This window comes from Pygocentrus nattereri, chromosome 24 (assembly GCF_015220715.1).
Source record: "Pygocentrus nattereri isolate fPygNat1 chromosome 24, fPygNat1.pri, whole genome shotgun sequence".
In the NCBI taxonomy this organism is placed as follows: Eukaryota; Metazoa; Chordata; class Actinopteri; order Characiformes; family Serrasalmidae; genus Pygocentrus; species Pygocentrus nattereri.
This window is the reverse complement of record NC_051234.1, coordinates 8,210,451-8,236,481: the sequence shown is the minus strand read 5'-3', so window position 1 is coordinate 8,236,481 and position 26,031 is coordinate 8,210,451. Positions and strand designations below refer to the sequence as shown.

Below are 26,031 nucleotides of genomic sequence, written 5' to 3'. Positions count from 1 at the left end.
TACTCCAGCAAAAGTAGAAGTTCCTCCCTTTAGACCTCCACTTGAGTAAAAGTACAACAGTATTTGCCTTCAATTGTACTTAAGTATCAAAAGTAAAAGTACTAAAAGAGTAATTATGGCTCTGATGTCCTGTTATCATCTTTATAACAAGACTGGCTTCATGAACTCATTTCAGGTGAAAGTCCTCCAGCGTCTCTCTTGGTAAACCAGTCTTTTAATAGAACGTCATTAATTAGTGACGCTGACGTCTATTATAATGATCATAAGCACAAAACACTGAAGGTAAACAGTTTCCATCAAGGAGAACCGAGTGGCTCTGAAATCACTTTTTACACACAAGCAAAATTTCAGTTTAAGATTTATTTACAACTTAGTTCCAAGTTTTAAACTCAGGATCACAAATGAGCTCCTTTACTATGTTGATCTGTAGGCCTCTGTTCATAAACATAAACCAGCCCAAACTAATTTACTATAAAATGAAATGGGGTTTGTAGAAATTCAGAAAAAAGACGTGTCAGATTAATCAAAATGTAGTGGAGTAAAAAGTAAGATATTTGACTTTGAAATGTAGTGGAGTGAAAGTAAAAAGTCGCCCAAAATGGAAAAACTTCAGTATAGATACACAAAAAAAACTACTTAAGTACAGTAACAGCACCTCTACTTCCTGCGGAGACTGAAGAGGGCTCATCTCCCCCCTCCCATCCTCACCATGTTCTACAGGGGGACTGTGGAGAGCATCCTGAGCAGCTGCATCATCACTTGGTTTGGGAATTGCACCGCCTCAGACCGCAAGACCCTACAGCGTATAGTGAGGACAGAGAAGATCATTGGGGTCTCTCTCCCCTCCATCATGGACATCTACACCACACATTGTATCCGGAAAGCCATTAGCATTGTGGACGACCCCATCCATCCCTCACACTCGCTTTTTCCACTGCTGCCGTCTGGCAGAAGGTACCGGAGCATCTGTACCACCACTGCCAGACTCTGCAACAGCTTTATTCCTCAAGCAATCAGGTTTTTAAACTCACAAGGACTGAGCTAATAACACCCTCCACCCCCCACAAACTACACACTCACCTCTTTGATGCTCTACTTGCACTACCTGGAACATTGCTGCTGTGGCACTGTGTGATTATGTTTGTCATCTGGCATGACTCACGGATCACAGCATGTTAAATATCTCTGCACCTTATTCTACGACCTCATGTCCAGAATGAGTGCTGGGTCGGTGCTGCACTGTCCTGTCTGTTTATTGTGTCTAATGTCTGTTTAATTTATCATATTGTTTCATAGTGTTTCTAGTTTAATTTTTTCGTTTGCACACCACGTCTGCACGTTCGCACTTTGTAGTTTTTGCTCCTTGTTGCACCGTGATGTTCCTGGAGGAACGTAATTCCACTCCACTGTGTACTTGTACATAGACGGAATGACAATAAAAGCCTCTTGACTTGACTTGACAAAGTACATTTACTTAGTTGCTCTCCACCTCCAATAAACAACGACAATGTACTGCAGTCAGACTAAATATCAACAGAGTTATCACTGTGTTTCATTTCATAGTCATAAATTCAAAGTCATTCAAAGGCGGTTCTTGTTAAAATCACTGCACTTGCACAGCTACTCGTCTGCCCACTCATCCACTGACCCTCATTGTCCAAGGCCAGAGTGCCTTCTCTGCTGAAGCTCATCACTCAGACAGACTGCAGTAACCCAGCGCAGGCAGTCATGACTAGATACTGACAGCAAGGTCATCGATATAAAGCTGATATTTCTTTGACATCAGGCTATAATTCATTTAAAATCCACTTTGGGCCTTTCACTCCAGCAATATTTCAGAGACAATATAACAACACATCCTGTCTCTCAGCATGCTCTCATTTTGTCGTCTAGTTTATCCTCTAAATGGCTGGTATTTGAGCATGAGTTTCTAAAGCAGCCTGTACTGCAGTGGGTTTTGCATGTAACTGGATAACTAGCTCGCCACATTAGCATTGGCGTGGCCCGGCAGGGTACAGCTCAAAGCACCACAGAACTATTTTATATCTTTCAGTCACTTCAACACCAGTCATTCGAATTTGAGCTCTCAGATACGAGTCTTTATCCTCTAAATGGGAGTTTTTGAGCAGTAGTTCGCTGAAACTGAGCCTGCATTGCAGTGTGAGGCACTGTGCACTCATGCTAGCTTAGCCTAGCAGGCTACAGCCTAAACCACTAACAGAACAGGTCTGATTTCAGCTTTCTCCAACACTTTGCTCTCGCTCTTATAAGTATCTTCTATACTTGTGATACTTGTGATAGCACAGCACCAGTTAGACGAATTGTACATGTATTGTGGTGTTTGGACCTCTATGCTACGTTAGCATTAGCTCAGCTAGCAGGCTTCAGCTTCAGCTCCAGACACCAGAGAACAGGCTTAATTTCAGCTTTCTGTCTCTCTGACATCAGACACTCGACTTCTCTACCTCAGATTTGAGCTATTTTCATCTAAATGGGGGCAGTCATGGGCTTGAGGTTAGGTAACCAGCCTTGTGACCGGAATGTCGCTGGTTTACTCCCCAGAGCTGACAGCGCATGACTGAGGTGTCCTTTAGCAAGACACCTAACCCCCAACTGCTCTCCGAGTGCTGCGGATTGGGCTGCCCACCGCTCTGGGCAAGTGTGCTCACTAGAGTGTATGTGGTGCTTCACTTCATGGATGGGTTAAATGTAGAGGTGAAATTTCCCCATTGTGGGACTAATAAGGGTTTCTTAATCTTAAATTTGTGTCAGTTAGCTAACGCTAACCAGCTGCTCTATTCTAGCTGGTTAGGCAGCAGAGTTGAACATTTAGAAATTGGTTTTAGATTGAAGCTTTGATGTTTACTGAATGGCGGATTTAAAATCGTGCACTGCTTTCATTTATTTGAGCAAAGTGAACTTGTCTGAAGGCTTTTCGGGTGTGAATTAACGCAGCAGGATGGTGTGGCACAATACAGATAAGGACGTAGAACCTATCAGCGAACAGCTACGTTGTTACATCATCCCACTCAACAGTTCTGAGACCCCAAGTACGGTTAGCTGACCAAGGTAAAAGAAACAGACTGAGCCCAGTGTTTAAGAATTCCTTGTCGAACCGTGTCCATGTGGAAATGCTTCTGGAACAGTTACCCTCCATGCTCAGAACCATTCGGCCCTTCAGTGGAAAAGAGGGAGATTCTTAGAAAATTCCTTTCCCTGTAATAAAATTGCAGTAACGCACAGCCTCGAGTGGCTTACTACTTTTATAAAACGGTGGGAAACATAAAATATACTTTTTTTTCCAGAAAATAATTTACGTTATTTTGTACAACAGTTTATTCTGATCACACAAGCTGATTGGTTGAGAAGGTTCTAACTGTGCTGTTATTTCGACATAACATCACGTTTTTTCACAAACACTGTATCACTCCGCTAAGATTCCGTTGCTAAGCGATGACTCTGATAACTGTAGGAGACGCTAAAGTCATTTGAATGTTTTACTTCAGCCAGATTTTGCCAGTAATCTGAATGACCTGTTTACATGCACTTGACTTCTACATGAGTGAGACAGTAATCCGATTTAGTAGAGTAGTAGATATCTGCTTTACCAGAACCAGGCTGGATATTTTTGGATGGTGGACTGTTCTCAGTCCAGCACTGACACTGAGGTGTTTACAAACTCCAGCAGCACTGCTGTGTCTGATCCACACAGACCAGCACAACACAGACTAACACACCACCACCACGTCAGTGTTACTGCAGTGCTGAGAAGGATCCACCACCCAAATAGTACCTGCTCTGTGAGGGTCCATGGGGGTCCTGACTACTAAAGAACAGGGTAAAAGGGGGCTAACAAAGTATCAGAGAAACAGATGGACTACAGTCTGTAACTGTAGAACTACAAAGTGTAGCTATACAGTAAGTGGAGCTGATAAAGTGGACAATGAGTGTAGAAACAAGGAGGTGGTCATAATCTAAAGCCTGATCAGTGCATATATAGTTAGTTTAGACATGGTACTCCTCCTAAACTGTAGTAATTCCATAACTCCGCTTAGAAGATGTACTTAAACGTAAGTCTTATATACAACTTTTTTCTCAAATCTTTGTGCACATTCAATTTCACATGCAACTACTGCCCACTAGATGGCTGTATAGAGCTACATAGCCTACCAAATGAGAGGAAGGCCAATCAGTGCAGCTCTCATCTCTGTAATGCAGATATTTACTGAAATGACATTATGATGTATAACTTCTTTGACAAAGGCATTCATTGTAATATTTTCCACACATTTTCTCTAATGTGTTCTCTTTGGTTATTGCAGTTTCGCACGACTTAATAATGTTGTAAAATTTGTTGAAGAAACCTGAATAAAAACGACGGAAACAATAGGAAGCGCTATTTTGTTTCATTTCTTTTCTTAAAACTTTCACAATTACTGACACTTAACCCCATCTTTGACCAGCAGGGGACATTGTTTTTTCCCTTATCCTTTCAGCTACAAGTTGAAAAAAAAAACCAAAACATTTGGGGACCTAAGTGGCATTCACTAAGCATGTAACACCAGCTTTGACCATCAGGGGGCAGCTGTTTATTACTCTCCTTACCTTTCTGGGAACAGGTTCTGACTCGCTTGAAAGACATCATATGTGAGTGGTTCATGTAACTGGTAGTCCCAGAAGTTTATGAGGATCCTGGCCGCTTCCTATTTCCCCCATTATTTTGAAAACAACCGGTGAGTGAGCCCTCTGTGAATGGGAGACACTGGAGCTAAATGGCTACAGTAAAAAGTTAAAATAGTTTATAATCACTCGACCAGAACTTTCCTTTCATTTTAGAAAGTAGAAGGATTGTATATTTCCTTTTTTCTGTATATTTCCTTTTTTCTACAGTAATTGGGTTTTGGGCAACAGGACACTAGCATTACTGCTGCTGAGAGCTTGAGATTGGTTGGCGAGCGGAGAAGCTCATTGGCTGTTCACGTTCACTGAAATCATCAACGTACATGAGGCGCTATTTTAAGCTCCTATAACTCGAGTTTAAAAGCTCTTAAAAATACAACAGCATTAATGTAACCCACTCAAAATATTAATAATCAAATAAGTTGTAATCCACTCTAAAAAAACATATTAAACTCCACATAAAATTATAGTAAACTACATTAATTAAAAACAAAAGATGAATAATAGATGAATAGATGAATAATAAGTATAATATAATAATATAATATAGTATAATATAATTTTTAAAGCAAAAGACTAGGTTAGTTTACGCTGTTGCACCGCGCTGCAGCGCATGCTCAGTGAGCGCGGGGTGAACCCAGCAGATTGGAGGGAGAGTAGAGAGCTCGTCAGCCAAAACACAGTTTTCATCCACATAACCTCACTAATACCCTGATTTTACGCTAGGTGAGCATGTTAAAGTATATTTGGTACAGTATTTTGGAGGTTCTGTAACTTTTAAACGGTACTGTTACGCTGTTTTATCAAGGTTGCTAGCGGCAGTGCGGGCTGCTGCTTCGTTGGCTGTAGGCTAAGTGGCTAACAGACATGTTGGTAATTTGTGCAGAAGTTACGTGTTAATGTTAATAATGCACAGTGTTAGTCGTAAAATAATGAATATTTCTTGGTTACTGCTCATGCATATATCTGAGATGTGTGTATTTTTTGGAGAATTTGGTAAATAAGCACACTACAATGTAAGCTAGCGATGTTTTTTTTTGTATTTGTTCATATCGCTCACTGAGCAGCGCATGCTCAGTGAGTACGGGGTGAAACCAGCAGATTGGAGGGAGAGGAGAGAGCTCGTCAGCCAAAACACAGTTTTCATCCATATAACCTCACTAATACCCTGATTTTATGCTAGATGGGAGAGGTCTTGCTTTGTGGGACTGCTCTGCTGTGCCCTATGATGCTGACCGACTGCTGATGCCATGCAAACGGACCCGTGAGGATTTGTTGCTGCTGTGTTTTTATTTTTTTACCTGCAGGTGAAATTTTTTTTTTTTGAACAGAAAGGCCTAAAGACAATTTTTTTTTTTGTATTTCGGTACAAAAGGACTGCATTAAGGTGAACCCCACCCACATTGACGTTCAATTCACGGATGCTTAAAAGAAAAAAAGAAAAGAAACCACATTCTTGCATTGGTACATTTGAAAGTAAAAACAAAAGTTCCTACCGTAAGTCCGGTATGCTTGGGCCTGATATTTCTTTATTCAGACTCTACAGTAGTACATTGCTATCGGACCCACATAAAACAAGTTTCTCGTTAATCCCTTATTGTATATACAAGGTGGTTTGGACAGTGTTCCTTGTGTACTAGGTTACATGAACATGTTTAGGCTGTTCATTGTTCAGGAAATGAATGTGCTCTTTTATAATAAAAAATGTTTAAGCATTTATAAACTATGATTTTGCTCAAGTCCTCCATCTTAACCCAGTCATTTTGGACTCACTCAGGAGCGCCCTCTAGTGTTTGTAGCGGTAATGCTTCTCTCTCCTCTCCAAGTTCCCTGGTAGACCTGTTTAGTGGGTTATTGGCTAGAATGCCATGAGCACACTGAGGAAGCCCATGTGCCAAAGATGTGCATCTGTGAGTCCAATAGGTATTTTACAATTTCTTTCAGAACTTCATTTCATTTATTTTACCTTTTTATTGATTCGGCATTTTACATATTTACATATTTATATACCGTCCTCTTTGTTGAAGTTCCAGATATTCATTGTTGACTGCTAAAGCTACTTTAGGGAAAGAAAAAGAAAATAATGTAATAGTGATTTAAACAAAAGCATAAATGTATATATGTGTGTGTGTGTGTGTACAATATGAAAAGCTGGATGCAGCACCTAAAACAAGCAGCTTAACTTTTTACACCCTGGCGTACAAACCCATTGTGAAAATCAAATGTTTCAAATCTACTCTTCCAGCTGGAAATGTGTGCCCTTACTAGGGTTGCCAGTAGTCCAGGCGTTTTTGTGGATTGACCAGGTTTTTTGGTTACCTGTCCAGGAGAAAATAATGCTATTCCTGAACACAGAAGTCCAGGAATCCAAGCATTTTCATATGGTACTATTTCTTATAAAGTTTAAACTGCTTATTTTTATCCGGTCAAACCACACAAGTTCACAATGTCTAGTCACTGCTAATGAAGAGCAGCCCCCCAGCTGTTCTCATTGGTCCAGACTCCCCTATAAAACCCCAAATGTGAACAGCAGAGCCACTGGTAACCCATCTTTTATGAACAGCCCAGCATTATTTTCTAAATCTAAAGTATAGCCTGGTTTAATGGAACTGTTCTACACGGTTAATTGGACGTGTTTTGGGGGACTTTTAACCATGTTAACTATTGTTACTTATTTGGGCTCTAAACAGACTTACACACCATGTCCCCCTTGCTTTGAGCTTTAAGTTCAATAGGAGCTGGATTGGTTTTAAAATTTACTCTCAGTTTGTTCCACACAAATGATTTGGGAGTAGCTAAGTAGCGCACTACTTTTTGTAGTTAGTAGATGTAGCGCCAATAAATTTTTGTGTAGCTATAGCGATAATTTTCACTACAATTTTGCTACAGGCGTCAGGCAATCCACACACAATTCAAGCCACAGAACACAGTCGTATGGACTGGTCACCCCTTACTTGTAGGCTTAACTCAGGGGTCAAAACCAAAATGTTAAGAAGTGCCGTTTTGTCCTTTCAACAAAAATGAAACTGAAGCTGTAGACAATTTTCGTGCATCTCAGGCAACCTCTCCGTGAGTTTCTTGCAAAGTATCTGTCAACTTTCGACTGAAGAGAGCAATACCTTTTGTTATGTAACGACCTCCAATGTTTAGCCTATTTCACATCTGGTTGTCTATAGCTCCCCAATCTAGCAATGCCATTTGTTGAAGGGACATCTTGGAGACATCCTGGCTTCTAGATGGGGGAGACTGTAAATTCCTAGGTGGGCCTCAACACCTCTATTTTAATTACAAAGGTAGAGGCAGCCGCCCATCAAGTAGGGGGGGTTTCAGAGTCGTTAACAAAATGGTCAGCTAGATGGTGTGGGTTAAATGGGTGACTATAAGGTCATTATTTTTGTAAGCTTAGTTAGTCTTGCTTTGTTGGGAAGAGGCATGTTCATTAAACCTCTTTTTCCTCGAGTCTCCATTCCCGTTTTCTTCAAGAAACAAACGCCAGCGGTAGTTAAATTAGCTAAAAATTTTGGGAAAGTAGATACAAAGTAGCTAACTACAAATTTTTCCTTGATGAAAAATGTACCTGAACAGGACCTTTATTTTGAACAGTGTAGGGCAGTTGATTTTCACTTCAGCTTATGAACCACAAGCATTAAATACTTATGCAAACAGCATATTTAAGTTTTGCAGGGTGGTTGCTTGAACCTGTTTTCTTATCTAAAAGTTTTCGGGATTTGAGAATTGCTTTAAATTCAAAATATTTTGTAAGGCACTTACAAACCCGTGTTTGCATGTTACCAGGGCGTACATATCCACACCCGTGTGTGATTCGTTAACCATTCCCAGCCTATTGACATTGGACACCGTTTTATATTTGATCAAGTATGCCACTTGGCTTGACCTGCCATTGTGTTTGCAAGAAAAGCCAAAAGCGATATTTCCTAGAACAGCATGGTGCATCTTAATTATTCAAATTAAGTGGCAGTGATTTTAATGTCTAATTGTGAACCTTAAATAAAAATACATGTTTGTGCCAGACGGAGTGTGTGGAGTCAGTACAACTTTTTCAAAGGATTATGATAGTTATGTTGCCTGCCTAAAGGTACTGAGATGAACCCTTGAGGGTCCCATCCCAGTGAAAAGAGGGGCAGTTTCCTTCTTTTTTCTGAGTGTGTGTGATAGGGGTCACTGTTAAAACTGGGTAGAAAACTGAGTTTAAAAAAAAAAGCTTATGCTAAAACACTCACCATATGTTAGTTTTTGTGACATCACAAAAATGATTCATTAAAAATGTGCTTTTGCAGCTTAGTTTCAATAAATGGACTGGCCTTTAAACTTTTACCTACTACATTAAACTGTTTAGGCAAAAATGGAAGAAAATGTACCTTTTCATTAAAAGACGATATACTTTACACGGTCCGTCTCAATATTCATTACAGATATCCATCCATTACACATCTCCCCATCCCAGTCCAGCTCTGGAGCTGCACTGTAATGCCTGGCATGGCCACAGAACTCCATGACACTGGGTAAAACATCAAGCTCAGATCATGAATAATCCCCCCGGATGACTCACCACTTCAGTCTGAGCAATACATGCTTATATCTGGAACATTATAGATCATTGGAAAAACCAACCCTCAAAACTTTTCCTTGAAACTGCGCAAGCAACCGTAAAGCGAAAGCAGGGCAGGGAGCTGTAAATATAACCTGGAACACCCCTGACACGCCAGCAGAGTCCCTCCTGCGCCTCTGTGTGTTCCTGCTTAAAGTTTATAGCTCTTCTCCAACTCAGTGTTTCCATCTGAAAGCAGCAGTGCCAGCCCCATATAAGGTCACATGGCCCACAGTGATGATGTAATCACAGCCAGAGAGTTCCCTCTCCTTTACACATGCACAGAAAAAAGGAGGGCAGAGCGAGAGAGAGAAAGGAAAGAGGAGGACGTGAAGAGGGAATGTGACAGAAGGAGAAAGACAAGAGGATCATCTTGAAAGAAAACAGCAGCATTTTACTACAGGAGGAGCACGCCTTGAGGAGATCTTTATACATATTACAGGAGAGAGATAGAGAAAGACAGAGAGCGAGAGAGGGAGGGAGAGAGAGAGAGAGAGAGAGAGAGAGGGAGAGGCTGATCTACTGTAGCAGCTGCCAGAAACAGTGAGGAAGCAGTTTGTAGAAGCCAGAGAAGAGAACCTCTCCTCATCATGGGCAAATCAGGTAAGAGCGCTGCTTTAAGGTGGTCCATGGAGCCGAATGTTACTAATGTTGGCCTGATGTAACATTGTTTTGTCCACCTCTGATGCAGCTGCTGTCATTTTTATTAGGCCGACAGGCATGTGCCAGCTTTTCTGTGCCAACTTGCCAAGCTCTGTTGCAGTGTGTGTGTGTGCGTGAAGCACTTTCAATGATTGCATTGTTTGGTGAGCATGATGTAGTCGGATTTCTGAAAAGGCCTCAATAGTCACAAGTGTGATTCAGATGATGCGTTGGTCGTTTTTGAGGGTTAAGTGGCAACAACTTCACATGTAAAGTCCTTTTTTTTAGCTTGTCTTGCATGTTTACAGCCAACCCAATTAACTCTACTCCAGTAAACCCGGAAAACTTGGCATATTTAAAGATTTTGCATGTTCAAAAACTCACCAAAACTCTAATGTATTTTTATGTATTCATTTAATGTTTTTCTGTTAATTTTAATGTTAAAGGAAAATGTACATCAAAAATGTAAATGACGATTCATAACTTATGGTCCTAAGGGGATGATAAATATTGTTCTGGCAAAGTTTGAATGGCCTTATTCAAATGACGTTTTGTTGACTTTAAGTGAAAATAAGTTAATACATCCATTATAGGTAACAGACATACATACAGCATTTTCCCACAGTGTATAAAATGTGCCATAACATTTGCATGTGGCACATTTTATTTATTTTACTTTTTCCCAATGTGTTAAATCCAGCAAATAAACAGTAATTGTGCATTAACATGAGCAGAAGTGTGTTTCACTTAGAAAATCACCTAAATGTGTCATTTGTATAGGGGTAAACATTTGTATACGACTGTAGTGACACCCTTAAAAGCTTTTAAGCTGGGACCCTTTTCTTCCTTATTAAACACTAGGAAACCCCCTTTTGGTGAAATATCTTGAAGATTGGAAGGTGGGGAACTTAAAAAATACTATTTGGGGTGGATTTTTGGAAAAGGAAAGCAGATTGCTAATGTTAATACTAGGAAACTAAATGTTTTATTGCAGCCATTACTGTGGTAACTGTTTTCAAATCATCGTTATAAAGGAGGCGATTTTTCCTGACAGAAATTTACCTCAGTCCAGCTCCTTTTCTCATGCCGAATGGGGAAAAAATGCTGTCTCTAGTGTGAATTTTATGCCAAATAAAGATTTTTCCCTTACAATTTTGTTCGATCCCAGAGGTAAGTCTTACACTAAAGCTAGCTTGTCGTTAGCAGATCTGTGGCTTGGCCGGCAGTCAGGATTGATGACACCACAGGGTTTCCCAGTGGTTGTAAGATGTATCTGCTTGCTGGATGTGAAAACATTGATTAACGTGAGCATGAAACCAATTTGAAATGTTTAATTCTGTCAGATCAATGAGGCTGAGTCAGGGGTCGGCAACCCAAATGTTAATAAGAGCTGTTTTGTCAAATTTCATCAAAAATCCAACCACCTTGGGAGCCACAGCATTTTATGTTCATTTTAATGAAGTAATGTTTCACCATCTTGGCTGTAAATATGTCTCAGTATGTGCTGATGTTCTAGTAAAGGCTAAAATAATATAAACGAAAACACAGACTTACTTCTACTCTGCTATAAAGCTTTAGCTCAGCTATGGCTGCTTTTCTCTCATCTTCTGAGTAGAACAGTTTCATGTAAAATGTCTCAACGTTCAACTTCTTACGAAGCTGAAGTCAGTTTCTCACTCACCAGCTTCTTGTTAGAATTTCCCCGTTCCACCTTAAAAGGTACCTGAGGCGCCAGAATGTAGCTAAGTGTGTTGCTAATTGTTGCACCATTTAAGGTGGAACATGAAAATTCAAACAAGAAGCTGGCGAGCGACAAACTGACTTCAGCTTCTTGGCTTTTTAGTGTTTGCCAGTTTCTCATTGCAGATTAAACATATCAGGAAACCATCTGGAGTGACGATAAATGCAAATAAGTCCATTCATCCGCAAATGATCAATGTTCGTCTTAAATCTTTCTCTTTGCCTTTTCGATAGCTACTAGCTAGGTGAGGTCTGTGTTGCTGTGGTGACCAGCAATCTGCGCGTCAACCTTCAGGGTTAAAGGGTGAATTAGCAGTTCTACATTAACTCCAGCGTTGAAGACCGTTTATTTTGAAACAGTGTTGAACAATCAGCAGAGCTTTATTTTACTGAAAAGGAGGATTATTTTATTTTTACCTACAAATCTAATTCTGCTGTGGAGCCACAACAGGAAAGTAAAAGAGCTGAATGTTGCCGACTCTTGGGCTAAGGGATATAACGCCTTGCAGCAGAATACTACACAATGTTACAAAAATCATATAAAGCTCTAGTTTTGGGCTGCCCCTTTATCAGACATTGAAGATTGTGTTACTACAGCAATGAGGCTAAAGCCCTTTTAGTAACTGCAGTTTTACATATTGCTAACTGCACAGCTGACCGTCAACGGATTAGAATTTTAGTTATCTTTACCTCTCTTTGCATTTTTGTCCTTTTCTCTTTGTCTCCAGCCTCCAGGCTGTTTTGTGAGGAGGTGTTGAAGACTCATAATGAGTACAGGAAGAAGCACCAGGCCCCACCATTAAAGCTCAGCAAGGAGCTAAGCAGAGATGCAGAGAGGTAAGGCTAGTTCCACTTCACAGGCCTTCCATGGCATGCTGTCAGTCTACACTCTGAATGTAAAGGTTCCTAAATGGTTCTTGGACAGTAAAAATTTAGAGAGGATATTCACACTTGATTATCTCATTGTTTAAAGGCTCTTTGGGGAACTTCTACGGCATTGCTCCAAAAAGCCTTCATGACAATTTTATTTTTAAGACTGTATTGCTATAGCTTTATCAAAGCTCAATTTCAGTTTGCATCTCTGCACTTCCTGTTGTATTCTCATTAGCAGGAATGTATTAATGCATTTTGGGCCCCTAGGTACAAACCTACACACATACCCCTGAACCTTCAACAGAGACCTTGTTGAAATAACCATTTTATTAATCGAAACACCAACATCAGCTGACCTATGTAAAAGTCATTGTGAAAGTCATTGTGCCTCAGTGAGAGCCATTCCCTCCAAATAGGGAAAACCTGGAACATTAGTGAATCTTATTCCAGAAGTGTCCAGCCTACCAAAGTCTTCTAGAAAACAGTGACAACTCATCGAGGAAGTCACAAAAGATCACAGACGAACATCTAAGGAACTGTAGGCCACACTCACCTATAAGGTCAGCACTCGTGGTTCCAACGTTTGAAAGAGAATAAGACATCATACCAACAGCGAAACATGGTGGTGGCAGTGTGATGGTGTAGGGATGCTTTGCTGTTTCAGGGCCTGGGCAGCTTGTTGTAATTGACCGAACCATTAATTCTGCTCTCTACCAAAAAAATCCTGCAGGTGAATGTCTGGTTCTCGAGCTCAAGTCCCATTAGGTAATGCAGCAAGACAACGATCGGATACACAAGAGCAAGTCCACCTCTGAATGGTTCAAAAGAAACTAAATTGGGGTTTGACCTAGTCAAAGTCCTAAATTGAACCCCATTGAGATCCTGTGGCAGGACCTTAAACAGGCATATCTTCAATTTTTCTGTATTTGAGTTTATGCTTCATTTTCTCAGTCTGAGATACAGAGGCCGCTTTGCTTATAGATGGCTCAGCCTTTGATAGACCCTTTAACCATTTATACATGTTAGATGAGTTGATTGAAAAGTGAAACATGTCTCATTGACTTGCACTGAAAATATAAATAGCTAGCAATTGGCCTAATGACTGAGCTTGATTTAAGTATGAGGTGTTATTTTTGTAATTAACAATATTTGTCCTTTTATAATTGATTGATTAAATGTCCATATTTTAACCAATTTTTGCAGGTTAATTTTCCATAAACACACTCCTAAACTTTCTGGAAAGCCTTCCCAGAAGAGTTGAAGCTGTTATAGCTGCAAAGGGTGGGCCGACATAATGTTAAGGCCTATGGATTAAGAATGGGATGTCATTCAATTTCATATGCGTGTGAAGGCAGATGAGCAAATACTTTTGGAAATGTAGTGTATGTATATTACAACTGTTCTAATTGACTGCCTTGCATTGGGTTCTCATTCAAAAAGCAGGCCATGTTGATACAGTACTTATAACGTCAATGTAAATGGGCGGAGCTTAACTGGGGAGTGAACAGTGCATTTTGACACTTTGACAGTGTTTACACACTACATGAAACTACCTGACCTGGGCCTTTTATGCTTATTCCGTGTAGAGGATGTTTTAACTTATTTCAACAGTTTGTGTACTTGTGTACATGAACAGAATGGGTTTCGTTTGTACCTAAACCTGGCATAAAATGCTTAGTACATCAGGCACAGGGTTTAAAGACATACTGACCACCCTTTTAGACACATCTGACTTGTAGCTTCAGTTCGTAGATGACATGTAAAGTTACTGATAGTTTATCAGCTGCTGCAGTATGTTAGCCATCCTCTAGTCCTACACATTGGTGGGCAGTTTCCACAGGACTCCAGATCTAGCAACCTTTGCTGCATACCACTACCATGTCAGTGTCATAGTGCTGAGAATGATCCACCATCCAAATAATCCCTGCTCAGCTGTGGTCCTGTAGGGGTCCTGACCACTGATGAATGTGGTAAAGATGAGCTAACAAATAGACCACCGACTATTATTGTAGAACTAAGTGCACCTATATAACAAGTGGACCTGATAAAATGAGCAATATACACTGATCAGGCATGACATTATGACCACCTCCTGGTTTCTATGCTCATTGTCCATTTTATCAGCTCAGTTATCAGATCACTTACAGACTGTAGTCCATCTTTTTACCCTGTTCTTCAGTGGTCAGGACCCCCATGGACCCTCAGAGTGCAGGTACTATTTGGGTACTGGATCCTTCTCAGCACTGTGGTAACACTGACATGGTGTTGGTGTGTTAGTGTGTGTTGCACTGGTCTGAGTGGATCAGACACAGCAGTGCTGCTGGAGTTTTAACACCTCAGTGTCACTGCTGGACTGAGAATAGTCCACCAACCAGAACTATCCAGCCAATATCATCCTGTGGGCAGCGTCCTGAGACCGCTGATGAAGGACTAGAGGATGACCAACACAAACCGTGCAGCTGCAGATGAGCTGTCTCTAAAGTCTCTGACTTTACATCTATAAGGTGGACTGACAAGGTAGGGAGTGTCTAATGGAGTGGACAGTGAGTGAACACAGTGTTTAAAAACTCTAGCAGCACTGCTGTGTCTGATCCACTCATACCAGCGCCACACACACTAACACAGCACCACCACGTCAGTGTTACTGCAGTGCTAAGAACGACCCCTCTTCACCCCTAGTTAATACATTTCAGCTTCTCAGCTAAACTTTATTGCCTGTGTATGTGTTGTAGATATGCAGAGAGTCTGGCCAGCACAAGGATTCTAAAGCACAGTGTTGAGTCTAGTAGAGGAAGCTGTGGAGAAAACCTAGCCTGGGCATCTTACGATCAATCAGGTAGGATTACCGTTTTGGTTGCTCTCTGTTGAGAACATTTTGGCTATGAGGTGACCAGAAAACCCTCTTCTCTCCTCTCGCAACAGCTGGGACTGATTTTGTAGTGACAGTCTCCATGTTCACTTTGTAACTGGGTGAGTAAGTGGAATGGAATGTCTGGCCAGTCCAAGGAGATTTATAAAGTGTCAAACACTTATGTATCATGGGTCATATAGAGTTTGCCTTGGCTGAAAAGCCATTTCATGCCTGAGAATCTATGATGCATCACTGGAACTGCCCAACAGTCTGGCCAGAGACCCCACCAAAAGAACAATTAGCTGTTAAGTAATAATGACGTTTTGGAGACACCTTTTGACTGAGAAACTCAATAAGTCAAATGTAATTAAATTTTAATGGCTGTTTTATGGTTGGAAGTCTTCAAACTCAAGGCATTCAATTCTCTTGGGGTTCCATTATCCTCATGACCTCATGTTGAGGACAACAATATTCATCTCTGGCCGCCACATCTGTCTTCTACCATTGATTGCCACTGGCAGTTGTTTTCAGTTTCGTCTTTCATAGAAAAGAACTGAAGATCACTTTGTAGTAGACGCCACTGGCCACTTGCTGAATTTCTTGACTAAACATTTGACTACATAATGCAAAATTCAATACTACAGCTGTTGTGCACTGCACAGGTCTTGGGATGGAAAAGATATGAACGAATGACATGTTTTTCTCGTTTTCTCATTTTCTGTCCACACAACTATGCTGCTAACATATTACCACCAATTCTTCCCTGTATAAAAGTAGTTTTATGCAGAAGCTTAGGTGCATGTTTGCACCTTGTTAACGACTTTATAGCCCATGTGTCCAACACAAGGCCCACAGGCCAGATCAGGCCCATCACACAATCCTATTCAGCACGCTAAAATATTTTAAATTTCCATTAATAATAGCTCATTTCACAATGTACTGCACTATGTTCCAACATAATGTGTGCTCTGACTCACCTACCCCAACAACAGTTTATGGGACAGCGGAGTCCAAGTCTTAATGAACTAGATTTTAAGGTCTACTACAAGTGTTTGCATTTTACTGTTGAGGTTTTTGCATATTTTGAATAAACAATGGTCAGTTGGGGTTACAGTACAACATTAATTAAAAATGAAATAAAAACATTTTATTAATGTGGCCCTTTTACTGGTTAAGTTTGACACCCCTGCTCTACAGAGTACACTGGTACACATTATAATGCATTGTACTGTTGTTGGTGGAAAACATCATATCTCCATTTATTGGTGGTTTTTGACATAATTTAAAAATGCCATTAACTCTTTATATGGTGTGTAAATTTCATAATGAATAGACTAAAAGAAATGGACCCAAATGACTTGGAAAAAACATTGACTTAGATTAAAAGTAAAGTAGTTTTTTCCTTCTCCTGTAAAGTTACCATTTCGGAGATACGAGGTTTGCTTCTGACAACAGCAATTTTTTTGCTAAATATGTGCTGAATTAGACATATTGAGAATAAATATATAAAATGTAGCATGTGCAAAAGTTGATATTCACATTTTATGTTTTATCTTTTTTCTAACGTTCAGTACTCAAGCAATAAATCAAAATTGTGCATCAATATTTGCAGAAACATGCCATATTTACATTGTAGAAGATGTGTAAACCTGTGCTCACGTCTAAAACCAACAAATCATGTAATCTGACCATTAGTGTTAAAACTTTTACATATGACTGGAATTGTTACTGATGCAGCATCTGCACAAAGGCTTCTATTATAATGTGTTTCAAGTCAACGTGTTTTCAGATCTTTTCTAAGTCCAACTAAATAAATATCAGATTTGTAATTATTTTCAGCTTTTCAGCTTCAGTGGTTTGATCATTCAGTCAGTCAGAAAGATGGCACATGATGACCCACTGGCAGATTAACCATGACTGCTTAACCTGCATTAAACTTTGATTTTGCAAATGTGAACTTGGTCCATATGATTTCTGTTATTTACTGCTGATAGCTGTGTTTATGCTTGTAGGTAAAGACGTGTCTGACCGCTGGTATAACGAGGTGAATCAGTACAACTTTAACCATCCTGGATTCTCCTCCGGCACCGGTACGTATGCACTTATAATCTGTAAAAGCTACTTCGCAAAATTATGAAATGAAATTGTTGCTAACGCTATTGTTATGATAGTTTCACAAAACATTTTTTGGCCTAATATAGTATGTGGACACACCTCCTAATTATTAAATTCAAGTCTTCCAACCATTACTGCAGGTGTAAAAATACATCAAGCACATAGCCGTGTTTGTCACTCTACACAAACTATGACTTTAAACCATCATATGACACCACCTTCGCATTACTGTACGTGCTATTATTGGAATATCTGGCAGTCTGATGGACAAATCTGTGTTTGGTGGATGCTGGGAGAAAACCATCTCCTGGAATGCATAGTGCCAATGGTAACATTTGGTAAAGGAGGTATAATGAGCTTCGGCTGTTTTTCAGGGTTTTGGTTCCTTAGTTCCAGGGAAGGGTGATGTTAATGCTACAGCACACATTATTTTAGACAATTATTTGCTTCCAACTTTGTGTCAGCAGTTTGGGGAACAACTTTTCCTGTTCCAGCATGACTGAGCCCTTGTGCACAAAGCAGCTCCATGATGACATGGTTTGATGAGTTTGGTGTGGAGGAACTCCAGTGGCCTGCACAGAGCCCTGACCTTAACCCCACTTTCGGAATGAACTGGAACGTTCATTGTGAGCCAGGCCTTAAGCGCCTGAACTCACCAATGCTCTTTTGACTGAAGGGGCACAAATTCCCACAGACACACTCCAAAATCTTGTGGAAAGCCTTTCCAGAAAAGAGAGGCTATTAAAGCTGCAAAAAAGGGAGTGACTTCATATGAATGCCCATATTTTAAAATATAATGTTCAGCAACCCCATAAAGGTATGATGGTCAGGTTTCCACATGCATTTGGCCATATCAGTCTTCAAGGCTCAAAACAGTCTGCAGTCTAATTCTAAGGGATAAAGAGAGGTTGGAAAATGTACAATGGAATTATGGAATGAAATTATAATTTATTATATTTATTTTTTCATAAAACCACACTAATATTATAAGATGGATAAGAGTGTGTAGGCAGGATATGGGTCACTTAAGCTATGAACTATACTAGTGTAATATCTCTGAAAAAGGCAGGAATTTAGTAACAGGATACTTTGTAAGAGGCCTTATGATTCATCAGATTGGCATGAGATGTTTCGCAAATTTCCTTCTCCCTGGATGTTCCCTTAAAGACTCACTAATGAACAGTCCCTTCCACCATAACACACACCAGATCATGTCCCCCTTACCACTCTTCTTTCAACCAGCCTTTCATAACATTGATGTGGGATTAGCAAAGGGAAGCAAAGAAAGCCTTGGAGGAACTTGAGTTGAGAGTGATTAATATGATCCATTCCTTTCCACCTCCTCTCACTGCATATAAATATTTACGTTTGCAGTCACATAGTTGTCATGAGGTTTATATTAGCAATGCACACACACAGAGCAAATCAGACGTTCGTGCAGACTTGCATGCCACAAATACTTAAGTAACTAACACACAGAAAAAACTCACGAGCAGTGAAAAAGGTGACCAGTTCAGAAACTAAAATCCCTGCATCGCGTCTGGCACCATCTGTCCTATGAGAAAGTTTTAGTGATTTTTATCAACTTCACAAATATGTCATATCCAAATAGTTTACTGTTTGTTTTTTCCGGCATTTAAAAATATTTGTTTAAAATCGGCTTACTGTACCAAGGTCAGTGTGCACAAACTTTACTGAGACCCCATGTCTGTGATAAACTGAGGCATTTCTAAAAACCCACCCTGCGTTCTCCTGGCTCCATAAGGCACATAGTGCTTGGACCCCGATGATTGCCATGTGCGATGTAATTCAGTTTATATGTAGGTATCTAGGTAGATACAGCCAAGCGAGCTCTCCCATTGGTTAGGTGTTCAAAACCTGAACTGAGAGCCTAATATGTCAGATTAACTACAACCTCATTTCCAAGAAGGTTGGGATGCTTTGCAAAATGTAAATACAAAGAAAATGCAATGATGTGCAAATCCTTTACACCATATATTTCATTGGATATAGTACAAAGACAACAAATCAAATGTTAAATCTGAAAAATCTTAGTTTTTTGGAAAATATATGCCCATTTTGAATTTGATGGCAGCAACACATTACAAAAAAGTTGGGACTGGGGCAAAAAAGGCTGGTAAAGTTGTGTAATGCAAAAAAACGAAAAGACGAGTGGTTAATTGGCAACAGGTCAGTAACATGATTGAGTATAAAAAGCATTCCAAAATGGGTTAGTCTTTTGGAAGTAAAGATGAGGAGGGGTTCACCACTCTATGAAAGACCGCACAAGCAAATGATGCAACAATTCAAGAATAACGTTTCCCAACGTAAAACAGAAAAGAAGTTTTGCTTTTAATCATCTCCAAAACAAAATAACATTAAAAGATTCAGAAAATTCTGAGAAATCTGTGGATGCAAGGGACAAGACCAAAAAGAAGCATTTGCAGGGCTGTGATATTTGGGCCTTCAGGTGGCACTGCATTACAAACAGACATGATTCTGAAGTGAAAAGCATTGCATGGGTTCAGAAACACTTCTGAAAACCACTATCTGTGTAAACAGTTTGCCGCTGCATCCACAAATGCAAGTTAAAACTAAAATGCAAAGAGCAAATCATATATAAACAGGTTCCAGAAGCGCCGTCATCTGTGAAAGTACCATTAATGTTGAATGATATATACATGTTTTGGCAACATATGCTGCCATCCGGATGACGTCTCTTTCAGGGAAGGCCTTGATTATTTCAGCAACACAATGTCAAACCACATTCTGTACATATTACAACAGCATTGATCTGTTTTAAAAGAGTCTGGGTGCTAAATTCACCTGCTCACAGTCAAGACCCGTCACCACTGAAAACATCTGGTGCATTATGAAATTAAATATATGACAAATGAGATCCTGGTCTGATGAGCCTCTGAAGTCCTACATCAAACAAGAACAGAATACATTTCACATCACTTTCAAAATTAAAGCAGTGTCTCCTCAGTTCCCAAACACAAATGGCCATATCTTTTTCAAAAAACAATAACATTTCTCTCAACATTTGATTAGTTGTCTTTTAGTATTTTCCTTTAAAGGTTTACATAATTTGCATATCATTGCACTATTTTTATTTACATTCTGCACAGCATCCTAACTTTTTTTGGAAATGGGGTTGTACTAATATAATTAGGAGTTGACAGTGGACTGACTTATAATGGTTTTGGTTTTTGGTTGCAATGGTAGTTTGCTCTAGGCCAGAGGTCTTAAATTAAAATTCAATAAGCTCCAGTTAAAGTGCCCTGCATTGACCTCTTTTCCATGAATGGCTTTTTAAAAAAGCATCGTTTTAGCTCAAAAGTATCACAAAACAATGTCTCTGGCATATTAATAACCATTTTGTCTAATAACCTTCTGCCTCAGGGTCATATTCACAAAGCTTCTTAGAGTAGCAGATTCCTCAATTATTTACTTTGACTTTGACTTTGGAACAGATCCTATATCAGCACCCCTAATCTGAAAAGCTTCATTTAAAAGGTCCCAGAGCTCTGGTTCCTATCACCACTGTGAATAATTCTGACTCATTAAGTTTCTGTAGAACATTTCATATCAATTCTGAATGACTTTTACATCTTGATGATGTATTAACGCAGAACGCAGCCGCTCGAGAAAGATGCAGTGACTGGCTTTACATATCTTGGTGGAAGGACATGCGCCTTTTCTAAGCGAAAAATAAGTTAACACATCCTCTACATAGAATAACATTAAATGTAGCATTGTTTTTGCAAATTTTAATGCATAGCTTCTGCTTATTTGCAAAGTTTAAACATTGGGAAAAATACAACATATGAAAATACAAAATGTACCTTAACTTTTTCACAGGCCATATTTTGTTTTTTTGTTTTTTTAGAGGTGTTCATACTTTTGTACACCACTGTAAAAGTTTCTGACTGGTTCTCGGCTTGAATGTCCTGTACTAAAAAAGTTTATGGTTCTTTACTTTGATTTACAAAATCAGGTAACACTTTATTTGGATAGTCCACTTTAGATGTTTTGTAGATACTTAATTACTCTTAAGTTACGTTCAACTAAATATCTACTAATTTGACCATGATTGTCTTTAACTCTAAACCTGGCTCTAATCCTAATCCTAACCTTAACCTCTTCCCAAAACAAATCCTAACCCTTAGCCTTAGCCCTAACCCTGGTCCAAATCCCAACCCCACCACTGTTTAGAATCAACAGAGTTAAAAACTCGGTTTGTTGATAGTTTGTTGACAATTTGAACATCTGTAGAAAATCAATAGGGGACTATAGTGGACTCTCCAAATGAAGTGATAGTTAGAAATCATTCTTTGAAGAAACAGCCATTGAACGTTTCAGGAGGAAACCAAAGGTGGGTGTTCTAAGGCATCATTGCAACACCTTTTATTTTTTTAGAGTAACTATCGTGTGATACGAGGCAGCCTGGGAATCAGGAATTACTCAATTGTGTGAACATTTGGTTTAATTCTTTGACTTGGGCCATGTTCGCATAGCAGGTAAACGTGGCCCAAATCAGATTTTCTCACCAAATCTGATTTTGTTGTTTGGCTGTTCACATTGTCTTTTAAATGGGATCTGTATACGACATCAGTCTGAACAGATCAGCTCCTAAACCGACCCACATGCGCAAAAGAACATAGCTTTACGCTGCTTCATTCAGAGGTAAACAATCACGACTGCCAACAAACGCCGATCAGCTTCATCTTCACCAGCACAACAGGAGCCATCATGAAGCTTCACTGACTGACAGCTGGGCTCATCACCCTGAATGTGTTTGATCCGTAAAAAGGGCGCAGTCACTTCTTTGGTTCGTGTCCTCGGATTCTTTAAACATCGCTTTTAAACCTGTAACTGTTCTTTGACGCTGCAGCCTCACTCTCCTACAGCCGCGTTCAGACATTTCTTTAAAAAACTCTTTAAACATGGAGCAGTTGTGATAAATGTCTTCTAATTATAAAAGCGTTTCAAATCAGAATTGAAAATGTCAGATTCAGTGGTTTTTGCTGTTCACATAAACACACAGACACACATCCATCACACATGAAGAAAAAGCTCAGATTCAGGCCACTTTTATCTGCTGTGTAAACAAAGCCTAACATCCATTTCTGATTCAGGTCACTTCACCGCGATGGTGTGGAAGAGCTCAAAGAAGCTGGGCGTGGGTAAAGCAGTGGCGTCGGATGGTTCTACCTTTGTGGTGGCTCGCTACTTTCCTGCCGGCAACATCACCAATCAGGGCCACTTCCAGGCCAACGTCCTACCGCCAAAGAGCTGACCCCAGAAAAGCCATGGAGCCAGAGCACAGAAGACATGGACATGGGGAGAGAGATGAAGGTCTAAGAACAGCTAACAGAGGCCCTGGAGGGCCAAGCATTATCACACTGACGGCCTTAACCTGTTAAACTTACTTGAATACTAAGTTTAGCCTGTGTTCACAAACATCAGCACATGTAGATCTGCTGACCCTCAGTTCATATCTGTTCAGAGGTGTCCATCCTCTTTAACATCTTTATTATTCTAACGAACCACTCGCTGTTCCTGATCTTTGTGAACATGGGGAGAATTGTATCTTCAGAACATTTTAAGAACTTGAAGATGGACTGAATGTAATGTGGGATGCAGGATCTTTAGTGGAGAGGTGCCTTTACATTTTTTGTATTCCAACAAAGTCTCACATAGTCCACACAGTGCTTTTAAGTATTATGGCTGATGTTTGTTGTTAGCCAGAGGGAAACTCATTCATTTTCATGCAATACAGTGGGAAAGTCAGGAATCACTTTTTATTTAATTTCCAGTCTGGAAATACAGCCATCAAGTACAGGCCATCAGGAACAAATTACATTTTACATCTGAGAAAAAAACAAAAAATATATTTAATAAAAATCAACTTCAAAAACTAAATATAATCTCTTTTTTTAAGTATTTAGTACGAACATATTTCGCCTTTTTTACTGTTCTCATTATTTTGGGAAGCCTGCTTTCAGTATTTCACAAAAATCTGCAGACACATACTCTGAAAAGTTCAGTCTTAGAAGTTGGTCGCATTTATAACTTCTCCAGATCCAAGAGGCCCAATGTTCTCTCTATCTTATAATAATTTTTGAACCACTAGTTTTGTAAACTCCTGCTTTTTCAAGATGACTTTCCCTTCTTCATGTGAGTGGATTATCTTACATCTAAACTCTTCAGAAATATCCCCTGAAAATTAAATATCTTGCACATAATGGCCATTTTGACTGGAAGTTAAATAAACAAATGGTGCACAGTATTGTACACATGCTTATTTCCGCAGGGAACATCTTCATTCTTCAGTGTTACAGAACCTACATTCACATTATAGGCCTCATTGTTCAAATCTGATTTTTTGCTTAAATCCGATTTGTTTGACATGATGGTTCAACCTTGTTTAGGTAAATGACTCAAATTTTTTAATAATGCGGATGAACCGGCATCCTGAAATGACTTGCATGAACATCCTACTCAGTATCGTCATGTGAATGAATCACTGCGTCATAAGCACAAACTAACAAGCAGAACGAGCTTCGCTGAGAAGATCATTAACTCTGATCAGCTCTCAGCTTCATTATTAGAGCCAGACGAAGGAGAAAAAGGTGAGATGAGCTGCTTTTCCACCGTTTACAGGCTTTAACTTCTGCGGCGCTGCTGCCAGAGTAACTCTGAATGATGGCGCAGTGGAAAAAAAGCACAAGAATTCCGTTCTGAGTATCACATTAAGGTCACATGGAATCGGCTACATATGCGAACTAGGATGAGATATGAAAGTGGCTTAGGCCGGTTTTGCAAAGATCAGGTTTGTGTCCACATAGGCCTGAAAACATCAGATGTGAGTCACATTAGGGCAAAAAATCAGATTTGCACGAATTCAACCTGGTAATGTGAACATAGCCAAAGTATTTGGAATGACTGCTACATAAATTCTAAATGTCCAACTTGTGCTCTTCATTGTTTGACCATTTTTCATGTCTTGCACAGAAATATCATTTGTTGCTTGTGTATTATGTATTAAACTCATAGCTGTTTTGAAATAACCTGGTATGCTAGGTTTGTACTGATATGAGTATTGTTGCTGTCCAGTGAAAAACAAGTATCTCCAAAATAGTGACTTTACAGGAGAAGGCTAAACCTTTCTTTACTTTCAATGTAAGTTAAAAGAAAAAGTTTTTATTCTAAGCAATTTTTGGAGCATTTCTATTGGTCCAGTCATCATGAAATTTTAACACAACGTAAAGGACAGCTGCTGAGGTCAAATGATGCCAAAAAGTCTTCTTCTTCTTTCGGCTGCTCCCTTTAGGGGTCGCCACAGCGGATCATCTGCCTCCATCTTGCCCTATCCATTGCCTCCTCTTTTTGATGCCAAAAAGTAAAAATATTAGATACATGGTTTTCATTGGACAGCGACGATACATAATTTCAAACAAAGCCCTAAAGTAGAGGTGGGTGTTGTGGCAAAAATGTAAAATCACAATACTTCAAGATGTTTTCACAGTACACAATGTCACGGTATTTTTTTTTAACATATAAGTTACCATAAAAAATGATTCTTGTTATTTTATTCTTTATATTCAACATTTTCCATACTTCATTGCAATAAAATCCAGGAATGTTATTGCTGTTGTGGGAAGAAAACCTTGTATCTCCATTTTTGTCGTCTTTCAATTTTTGACAGGATTTGAAAACGTGTTAGCCTTTACATTGTGTGTAAATTTCATGATGAATGGACTAAAAGATTCATTCCAAAATTCTTGGAAAGACGTCTGGTTCCATTGACTTAATTTACAAGTAAAGTAGATTTTTTCCTTCTCCTGTAAAGTTACCATTTTAGAGATACGAGGTTTTGTTCTGACGGAAGTGATATACTTTTTTTTTTTTTTTTTAAATCAAACAAGTAGTTGGAAAGGATTTTCTTGGTACTGACGATAACCACAATATGCTCCGAAAACATAGCGACACATTATGATGTCATTTATCACGACGGTGATAAATTTCGTCACATTGCCCCGCCCTGCCAAAGTTAGCTCTGAGCCGCATAGTGTTATTGCCCATAAAGTATTTTGCAATCTGCCATAGTTTGTTATTGTTTGCCCCCTTTTTAAACAAGCTATGATAGTTTCGATTAAATTACATTGCAGTTATTTCTGAGCTCTCTTTTTGGTGACTGAGGGGGTTGTGGGTGAAAGTCAGCGTGTGTGTGGTTTCATGCTCCGGGACCCTCCACCCACAAGCGTCCTGTTCTGAGATATGGCTATGAGTGTTTTAAGCAGATAAATGCGCCACTCCCCCACCACCCCCAAAAGCGCACACATTTCCCAGCTGAAAGTCTTTGTTGTTGCAGTACAAAGCAGGGCTTGCCAGCTGGGGCTTACTGGTGATCCCAATGTGCTGTTTAATAATGTTAAATAATGATGTATTGCTGTATTATGTGCCATATGGGTCAGTTTGAATGAGCTAGTTTGCCATGTTTATGTATCTTAAC

General features: G+C 39.6%; 1 protein-coding gene and 1 long non-coding RNA gene across 2 annotated transcripts; both read left to right on the top strand.

Moving 5' to 3' along the window:
- Nucleotides 1-5,313: 5,313 nt before the first annotated feature.
- On the top strand, nt 5,314-6,406 carry LOC108426365. The gene is made up of 2 exons (XR_001857765.2): nt 5,314-5,406; nt 5,864-6,406. It is a non-coding gene; the product is annotated as an uncharacterized LOC108426365 (long non-coding RNA).
- Nucleotides 6,407-9,541: 3,135 nt separating this feature from the next.
- glipr2l (GLI pathogenesis-related 2, like) lies at nt 9,542-24,586 on the top strand. The gene is made up of 5 exons (XM_017695787.2): nt 9,542-9,892; nt 12,400-12,508; nt 15,277-15,380; nt 17,408-17,485; nt 22,652-24,586. The coding sequence occupies exons 1-5, from the start codon at nt 9,880-9,882 to the stop codon at nt 22,810-22,812; spliced, it is 465 nt and encodes a 154-aa protein (XP_017551276.1). The 5' UTR covers nt 9,542-9,879; the 3' UTR covers nt 22,813-24,586.
- The last annotated feature ends 1,445 nt before the right edge of the window (nt 24,587-26,031 follow it).

What these genes read in the sequence shown, in the direction of transcription:
- glipr2l (XM_017695787.2), top strand. An exon ending in CTAAGCAGAGATGCAGAGAG is followed by an intron (nt 12,509 to 15,276) that starts GTAAGGCTAGTT and finishes TATGTGTTGTAG; the next exon opens with ATATGCAGAGAGTCTGGCCA. An exon ending in GGCATCTTACGATCAATCAG is followed by an intron (nt 15,381 to 17,407) that starts GTAGGATTACCG and finishes TTATGCTTGTAG; the next exon opens with GTAAAGACGTGTCTGACCGC.